Source organism: Telmatherina bonti (assembly GCF_933228915.1).
Source record: "Telmatherina bonti genome assembly, chromosome: 16".
Classification (NCBI taxonomy): Eukaryota; Metazoa; Chordata; class Actinopteri; order Atheriniformes; family Telmatherinidae; genus Telmatherina; species Telmatherina bonti.
In genome coordinates, this window is record NC_136614.1 from 23,292,552 (window position 1) to 23,301,942 (window position 9,391).

Below are 9,391 nucleotides of genomic sequence, written 5' to 3' on the forward strand. Positions count from 1 at the left end.
GTATCAGATAGGGGAAATACTTTTGGAACTCACTTATTCAAATGATATTATGGTCATTTTAATAACTTATATGAAAATCATTTATTGCTTGATATAAAAAAGATAACGTAGAAATAAAGAAGTTGTTGATAAAAATAAATAGAAGTTATCACCACAGGACAGAAACTTCTATAAATGCTCAGCACTATGATTAAAAAAAAAAAAAAAAAAAAGCCATTAAAGCACAAGTACAAATATTTTCATATCCATAGTCCTTAAAAAATACTATAATTTCTCCTAGAGGGCACAATCGAGACAAGATGAATGCTGTCAAATGCTCTCCTCTGCAGATACATTGCTGGCTATGGATACCCATTGAAAATAATGAGAAGCAGAGAATATGAGCTTCTCTGCTGTGCATTTTACTTGTTTTTTTAATCAAGGAACCGCATTGTTTCACAATGGAACTTCAGACCCATCTTATTTCATTACACAATTTCACCTGCTGCAATACTTAATCAGAATTCTGCAATTTTTTTTTAGCAGCGAACAAAAGCAAGTAAAGCACATGAAGTGAAAAACACTGAGAATTGGAGTTACCATTTGGATTGAGGAGCTCTTTGGTTTTCATGATGCAACCACACAAGCACTATACACAGAGTCAACCAGACCAAAAGTCCATCTTTAAACAGTACGGCTGAATAAAGAATCTCCATATTTATGAATGTACATTCCTCTGATCACCAAGCAAAATGAATGCCAATTGTTTTCAGATGAAACTTGGAGAAAAGAAGAATCACTTGTCAGGTTTTAATATTAGAATGAAATTGTGGAATAGTTTGTAAGAGAAAAAAAAAAGGAAAAAAAAAAAGACATTAATGAAATAGGCTTTACTGGGATATCAAATTAACTGTCATTATATGTGACTGTGCACACACTGCAGTTTTCAGACTTGGATAAAGCACCCAAAACAGATGTTTCTTTTAAGGCTTTTGACAACCTTACCCCGATTCTAACAAACACCTACTGCCCACTTGTTTTTGCTCTAGATTAGCCAGGTAAGAACTATACTTATGCATGAAAATGGTCAAGAAAGCAGCATCAGGTAATTACATTACCTCGCACACCGTGCAATAGTCTCAACTGCGTTACCCATCACTGTGATAAAAAGCAATGAAGCATCAAAACATACACATTTCAACAGGACTTGGATGTTAACACAAGCAAAAGCCAGATTTAGAGGTCAATGCAAGTTGACTTTTTAATGAATAAAACAACTTTAAAATATTGCATAGAGTATGAATCTTAAATCCCATCATTCACTTTACGAAGCTGAGGTCAAGACTGAAAGCCTCACAAGTGATTTTAGAAACATTAATGCAGGTATCTACCGCCTTCAGCGGACGCCTGCTTCAATACATCATCACATTATTTAATTTCGAGGTTTTCGTCACAGATTTATTACTCTGAATAATATTTAAAACAGAATAAAAGTGTACCAAAATCCCTATTTACAAGCAATTGCTTTAACAAAATTATACATTCAAAATCCCTAAAAACAAGACACTTAAAAGCAACAAGCAGATGGCTCTTTGTAAGATTAAATCTAGAAATTAAATGTAAAGTCAGTAGCTGCAGGTGAAGTCTGGTAGGAGGCACATCTGTGGGAGCCCAGGGTCATGTAGGACTCTGTGTGTACTCTGAGTTAAAAACAACTAATTAGGCAGATCAAAAGTGGCGACGTCCCTGACTCCGTCTGGTGTGGAGAGAAACCTGCAACAGAAGGACCGTGTTAGCAGCGTTACAAATGTTGGAGGCGTGGGAGGGAGGAGCATCTTAAGAGACAAACCTGAGGGACTTCTGGGCTGCTGAAAGGCGAGAGGTCCAACGAATTCTCCTTGTCGGACGAGTTGTTGTGACGATGCTGGGCGAACTTTCTCTTCAGTGCTTCAGCAATTAGAGCTGCTGGGTCATTAAGCAATGCTGCGCCTCCTTTACTGCGTCTCTTACAGATTGGTGTGCCTCCAGGTGATCTAAAGAGAGGAGTCACAGAACTTTGTCAAAGGAGGGCTTTTGTCAATTCACACAGATGAAAGGCAAGAAGTTAAAAGCAAGTAAGAGATTCTATAGAATCTGATCATATCAATGCATTAGTACTTGTCAACACCGGTGCAGAAGCATTGACATGACTCCTACCTCTCCACTGAGCGCAGCTTCACTTGATTCAAGTCCTTCAGAACGTCCAACATGGAGGGAATACTTTTACTTTCAAATCCTGGGTTTTGGTGCTGGGGCAGACCTGCATCAGTCTTATTCTTCTTGTGCTGCTTTATCAACTCCAACACCGAGGTTTCTGTGGAGGAGTCTGAGCAGGGAGGAGGTGGTGGAGGTGGTGGTGGTGGTGGAGGAGGAGCAGCGGCACAACGAGGTGTTGAGGTGAGAGCTGGAATTGGAGGTGGTGATCTCAAAGGTGAACTTGGGGCATCAATTGGGCCTAAAGTATGTTGAAAAGTGAAAAATAAATAAATAAAATATGTATATATTTTTAAATCTGACAGGCATGTGTTGCTAAAAAGGTTCAGACTGAACTCAAGTGTGTACCTGAGAGTGGAGCAGCAGTAACAATCTTGGCGATCTGAGCTCGTAGTTTGAGAAGTTCGCTCTCCAGAGCTGTGATCTTCTTGAGGGCTTCTGGATCAGTCGACTGTCGGACAGATGTTACTCCTCTATGAGACTGATTCAGGGTCTGCCTTGGGTACCTCATAGGACCTTGATTTACAGTCATTTGCTTTTTTGGAGGTAGGTGGTTCCTATATAAATGACAAAGAAATGTTTGAATTATTTAGCATTTTTACTTTTCATGTTATACACAAGAAAATCTAACACAAAGCACTGGATCAAGGGGTGAATGTGTTTCCAAATAGCAAAAATTTCATGGATGTTCACAGTAAATAAAATGGACTTTTTAATCATCAGTAGGGTTGAAAAACAAAACTGTGCAACTATGGTTTAATTCCTAAACAAAAGTATGCATTTTGGCGTGCCAAATTTTGATGATAGAACAGGAGAATCACCTGAGTATCCAACATTTACTGATAACAGCAGCATTTTCCCCAGATCAGTAATCCAAAGGAAATTATAAGTGATTTCTGCAATTTGCAAACACATATGTGCGTGTACATATCGGTACTAAAATAACATAATCTCAGAAGGTTTTATTCCCCTTGTGTATAAGATGCAGTTAGTTATCAGGAGTCAAATGCAAACATGATAAAGTATGAGAAGAAATAAATTATTTAATCATCCCTTGTATAGGAAAAAAAGCATGTAGCATGCAGCTTTGTGACTGGCAGAGAAGCAATAGTAACAAGTTCCTCCTCTTTGTGTGCAGGAGGCTTGATTGGACAGGTCTGGGTTAATCTTGTGCTGAGAGTGAAACATGTCCAGTTTGACAACTCCTGTGTATTGTTATTGAAATGTGTTTATTTCTGATATCTTCTGCCTTCATTTATCCATTCATAACACTACGTTATTCAACTACTAAAGTTGGGTTGAGAGCTGTCAAATGCATTATTAAAAACTGGAAGGATAAAAAAAGGGGAACCATCTTCTTCCATGCAGAATGTGGTTAGAAATCCTGAAGTCTGGTAATTGGCGATCACATTAACATTTGTTCAGCAATCTCAAAACTCCAGTCCTCAGGGGGCTGCAATCAGGCAGGTTTTCGTTGTTTCTCTGGTCAAATATGTCTGAATCAAACTGAATTAAATCAAAGGGATCAAACAGTTTCTTATCAACTTCTTTACAATGACCTCATAATTTCAGTCCAGACCAAGGAAACAATGAAAACCTGCTGGCTTGCAACCCTTGAGGATTGGAGTTTAAGACCTCTGGTTTAAATCAAAATGAATAAAAACAACAGTAGAACTCAGGTTAATAGTTAAAGTAAGAACATTTGCACATGCTCAATGTGACAGGAACAAACAGGACTGGGATCAAATTACTAATTAATGGTAAGAAAACCCCTAATCAGTGAGGCCAACCGAAGAAAAAAGCTCAGTTTAGCTAGGGAGCATAAATATGAATTATTTTTCTTCCCCGATGGCACGGGCTTATTTAAAGATTACAATGCCGGGATGCATCAGTCTTAAATTGTAAAAGAGTGGTTCAGGGAGCATAAGACATAATTTCACACATGGACTGGTCACCAAAGAGTCCAAACTGGAACCCAGATGCCAATAAAAAGATCTTGGCGAATAATGAATGCAACTCATGATGGAAACAAATCTTATGACATTGCATAAACTGATTGAGATTAAACCAGAGCAAATATACGCCATAATCAAAGCTAAATATAGTCCAACCAAATATTAGACCTTTTCTTTTGATGAGGACTTTTTTTTTTGGCCAAGCAATGTACAACACCATTTCCAATTAAGTTGGGGCATTGTGTAAAACATAAATAAAAACAGAACACAATGATTTGCAAATCCTTTTTAACTTTTATTTAATTGAATTCATTCCAAAGACAGTATATTTGATGATCAAACTGATAAGCTTTATTGTGTTTATTTATTTAGTTATTTAAATTTTTATGGCAAAATTTCACTTATTCTGAATTTCATGCTTGCAACACGTTCCAAAAAGAAGATGGGACAGTGGCAACAAAAATCTTTACACAATGTCCCAACTTAATTTGAATTGGGGGTGTATATGAAAAAATGGTCTAATCTGCCAAAAAAACCCTGCAGTATCTCTGTTACTACCTCCTTTGCCAACTCAGATCAGATAAAGCAATGAGCTTTAGTACCATCAGTAGATGAGGAAAACATAAACTCCTTTAAGGTATTTGCATTTCTTACCTGGTTTTGGCAAACATGTCACCTTCATCGTCAAACACCCACATGACATCAGCAAATGAAGGGATGACTTGTCTTTCTGTAACGTCAACATGTCCATGGGCTTTGTAAGTGACCAGGGGTATCTGAGGACAGAACATGGGGAGGGAGGGGTGGAGGGGGATTAAACAAGCTGCTTTCACAAACACACTGGAATGCTGAAATATTCTTTTGGGGTGACAGCATGCGAGAATGCATACGTCTGCAATATTCACTCAGAACTTTCTGCAGAAATTTTCTTTTACCTAGACCCCCAGGGTGGGAAAATCTACCAAACAAATATTCTGGAGCACTTACTGTCACACTGCATGTGAGGATTTTGGTTAAAAGTTGTTAAGCAATTCACTAAACAATTTCAGCACTATGTTCTTCCTCCTGCACACTTCAGACAACTATTCTCCTTAACAACCTCCTTCACATTTCCAGCTGGCACATATCCAGCAGAAAGCATCCCATGGTTATACATCTGTGTGAACAGCAACTGTGAAAGACCAGACCAAAAAAGTCCAGACTTTTTCATTAAAATGTCAAGTATTCGTGTGTGAGAACGTCTACAACAAGACATGACACTATAAATGGGATCAGACAGATTAAGTGTAAGGACAGAGCAAAGACAAGTAAATGTGTCTGGTGTAGTGTTGCAAATGTCAACAATTACTAACTTGAAAAGAAGCGTACAAAAAGTCTGCACAATACCTGAAAGTGTACACGTGGAGTAGGCTTCAGCAGAAGATTTGTTCCAATCATTCGCACAATGCTGCGGTACTGACCACACAACTGACTGTCCCACACAGGAACCAGCTACAGGCAAAATCACACAAGATTACAAGGAATTACAAGAATGACAAAGTGGCAGAGTCAGATAACCCCGCAGTCACTTTTTCTTGGCATTCACAGCAATTACAACAAAAGTTTGCCTTTGCACTTACCATGTCTGGAGGTACTCCAAAATACTCCATGACCATGCGCAGCACATCCAGGATATCCTCCACTAAAGACATTGGAAGGACTTTTTCCTGCACCAGCTGAGGACTGCAAAGCTCGTCTTTCTGCTGACTCAATTTGTCAAAGGCCAATACAGAGAGGACTCACATCTTCACACCTGAAGCAATAAAAATACACAACACAGAGCTGCAGCAATAGCAAAATACCAAACATTCCCCCAAAAAATGTCAAGAGAAAATGTTTGCACAGTTCTGGAATAATAATTTCACATGACAAACAATTAAAATCAACAATTAACCCAACTTTATTGCAATATTTCAATAGGAAGTCCAGCAAGACCGCAGTCATAGTGATATTGATCTAATTCATATATTTTATATTCCTAAACAATATCTGAAATGAATTTATAACATGCATTCAGTCATTTTACATAGACTGAATGCTGTTATGCAGAAAACTCGCATTGTTTATCAAGATGCTGTATATTAATCAAACATACTTGGTTCGAACAATGGTGTTTGTGAGTGCCTTTTTTCTGACAAAAATCCCGAAAATGACCCGGGAAACAATTGGGGGGGAAAAAAAAAAAAGTGAAGACATGCATCCACTGTGCTATCACCAGGACAGAACTGGAGTCACCAAGTATTTCAAACTGGTGCTATTTCACACAGATTTTGCAACTAAATCTCAACCAGAAGGTCTGGGACTCAGTTAACTCAGTGTCAGTGGTGATGAATAAATAATAATAATAATAATTATAATACCAGTTCATCAGCCCGCATGAAATTAAACAGTTGACGAAGTTTAAAAGTAAAAAACAGTCTTTTCTGGTTGAGCATTGCAGGTTCCGCAGTGCAAAGAGCTGTGGTCATCAGGAGTAACGTGCCTGACATCACGGACACGATGCTACTAAAATAGATAAACAAAAACGTGTTTACTTACCTTCGACCTGTTTTTCAATTAAAGAAAACCGCCACTCCGGTCAATATATTTTTTTCCTCAAATTGTTTGAGATAAATATATGAATGCAATGTTCGTGTAACGCAAAAACTTGATTTCCTCTTTGCTCACGCGTCCTGGCAGCAGATCTGCGAAGTCAAATAAAGCTGCAGCAGCAAACCTTTCTCTGATTGGCTGTGAATGCACAAGTAAACTAACGGACCAATAGAAGAGCACAATCTAAAAGCATCTGCAAAGGCTGGCCGACCAATTGCGTTTAATGATAGAAAGCGCACGAATTTTGTATTTTGTACACGAGCTAGTGGGCTACTTCTACTTTTGGGTAAGAAACATCGCCAAACTAAAACTACATTTGCCACATTTTATGTATGTTGTGGCTATGATATTAAATAACTTGCATTGTTTTATCTTTTTTTTTTTTTTTTGTCTTAACGGTGCAACGTTTAAGTATAGATATTTATGTAACGCAGTTTGCTTCGTGTCGAAAGTAGTTTGCTAGCTTCTTTAGCTAGCAACTTGACTTGATACCTAATGATCAACCTCCATAAATAAGCAACACTGCAGATTTGAACCATAGATTCTACATTGTGCTTGTAATATTGTTACAGAACGATTGGCTTTTCCGGAACTTGGCCTCTATAAGTCATTTTTTCTATTGAATGTTTAGCTTGAATAAAAAAAAAAAAAATGACTGAGTTGTCTGCATATTGCAGTGTCAGGTCTGGTAAGGTAACAAAAATGATGGATGCGCTATCGGTGGTGAGTCAACTGCGGGACCTGGCCTCAGAACCGCAGAACAGGGAGGTGATAGTCCAGGATCAGGGTTGTCTTCCCGGTCTAGTTCTTTTTCTGGACCACAAGGATCCAGATGTGCTGTTTGCAACTCTACAGGTAGGTATAAAGGAATGAACTGTCTCTACTCAAACTGTGTACTACTGTGGATGGTGGAAGTTGTTTGATACCTGAAAGCTGTGAAAATACTGAGTTTGTTAACGGGATTATGTTTCTTTTCTTTTTGGTCTTTATAACACTGTTACAGTAAATATTAATCCCTCCACTACTTTTGTCCTTAGACCCTGCGTTACTTGGCTGAATTGACTCCTAATATTCCTACCATGAAGAACGAACTGGGTATGATGGTGAGCTTGGAGAATCTTATTGGAAGGTAAACACTATCTTAATTGTGAGAAGATGGCTATCTCATTCAGTCATTCATATGGAATGTTTAAATATTTTTTTCTCCATACAGAGAACATCTCTCAATTGACATCACAGCATTGGCTAAAGAAGTCTACAGCATTCTGAGTACACCGAGTTATCCTACACCTCACACACCAGAGAAGGAGAGGAGAAAGAAGCCCCAGTTCTTTATCAACTCCTCCAACAAAAAGGCCAAGTCTGTCACACTGCACATTCAGGGACTGGACAGCATTGTAAGTAGGTTTTTAAATATAGTGCAATCAGAAGCTGTTGTGGCTGCATGCAAGTTAACTCGTGTTATCTCTCACTGTTATGAAGCACCAGCGAGGCTTGTGTGAGGAAGCTCTTCTGAAAGTCAAGGGAGTGATCAGCTTCACTTTCCAAATGACCTCGAAGAGATGTACGGTCCGCATCCGGTCAGACCTGCCAACTGAGGTAACAACCATGCACAGTATTAGCTTATCAACTTATTTATTTATATTGAACCAATCTGGCTGAAGAAAATAGTCAAGCTCAACTGATTATCAATCATAAACCCTCTTCACTAATGTCTTTTTCAGAGTTTGGCAACGGCCATCGCTGCCACGAAGGTGCTGTCAGCCCAACAAGTGGTGAAGAACGAGGCAGGAGAAGAGGTAAAAGATCTTTTGATTAAGTTGTAAATCTATTGGTGAAAAAAATATAACAGTATTAAAGTTTCAAGACATTCCGCATCATCTCCTGTCAATGTTGCCTTTAGGTTTATGTTCCTCTAAAATCCTGTGGAGTAGAGGTTCAGCAGAACTCAGCCCTTCCAGATTATCTCCCGGAGGAAGAGGAGAGCCCAGTACAAGAAGTCGACCGAGCAATTTCCCGCACTATGGCTAAGGAGGATTCCAGTGGCAGCTGGCTCAACGCCGCAGCCAGTTTCCTCACAAAAACATTTTACTGGTGAAGCTGAAGAACTGGGAAACACTGGGACTGTGTTACGGAGTTGCTGTGAAATACTCCCCACTTTTAGTGGAACTGACATCGTTAGTCGAGACCACAAGAGTGCAGAGTTTTCAAACCACGTGACCATAAAAATGTGCATAAGCAACACATTGCAGACTTAATCTTAATTCAGCAGACGGGTTGAATGACAAGACAAACACTTGAAAGTCTTTTCTTGGACTGCATTTGCTATCCAGCATTTATTATTAAATCTGACTTTTGAATCTGCACGATTTCTCCTATGAAAATAACATTCTTGCTACTTTTCTATCATTCAAATTTTTTTTTTTGTCCTGTGTATTTGTAGCTGTATTGGTTTATTGTAAAATAAACAAAGTGCTTCCCATGGGTTCAGTGTCTAGAAGGTAGAAAAAAATCATTCCAAGACAATCTCTGAATAGGTAATCAATTCAAAAAGTTTTATTTGCCAAGTAGAA

General features: G+C 38.6%; 2 protein-coding genes across 2 annotated transcripts; one reads left to right on the forward strand and one right to left on the reverse strand.

The window, feature by feature from the left end:
- Nucleotides 1–1,613: 1,613 nt before the first annotated feature.
- Nucleotides 1,614–5,878, reverse strand: mtfr2 (mitochondrial fission regulator 2; the record flags this gene model as incomplete). Its single annotated transcript, XM_079255050.1, has 7 exons — nt 1,614–1,752; nt 1,829–2,012; nt 2,176–2,473; nt 2,581–2,789; nt 4,842–4,963; nt 5,574–5,678; nt 5,807–5,878. The coding sequence occupies 7 exons, from the start codon at nt 5,876–5,878 to the stop codon at nt 1,708–1,710; spliced, it is 1,035 nt and encodes a 344-aa protein (XP_079111176.1). The 3' UTR covers nt 1,614–1,707.
- Nucleotides 5,879–7,520: 1,642 nt separating this feature from the next.
- Nucleotides 7,521–8,916, forward strand: armc1l (armadillo repeat containing 1, like; the record flags this gene model as incomplete). Its single annotated transcript, XM_079254939.1, has 6 exons — nt 7,521–7,673; nt 7,856–7,947; nt 8,032–8,215; nt 8,301–8,417; nt 8,543–8,617; nt 8,722–8,916. The coding sequence occupies 6 exons, from the start codon at nt 7,521–7,523 to the stop codon at nt 8,914–8,916; spliced, it is 816 nt and encodes a 271-aa protein (XP_079111065.1).
- Between the last annotated feature and the right edge of the window lie 475 nt (nt 8,917–9,391).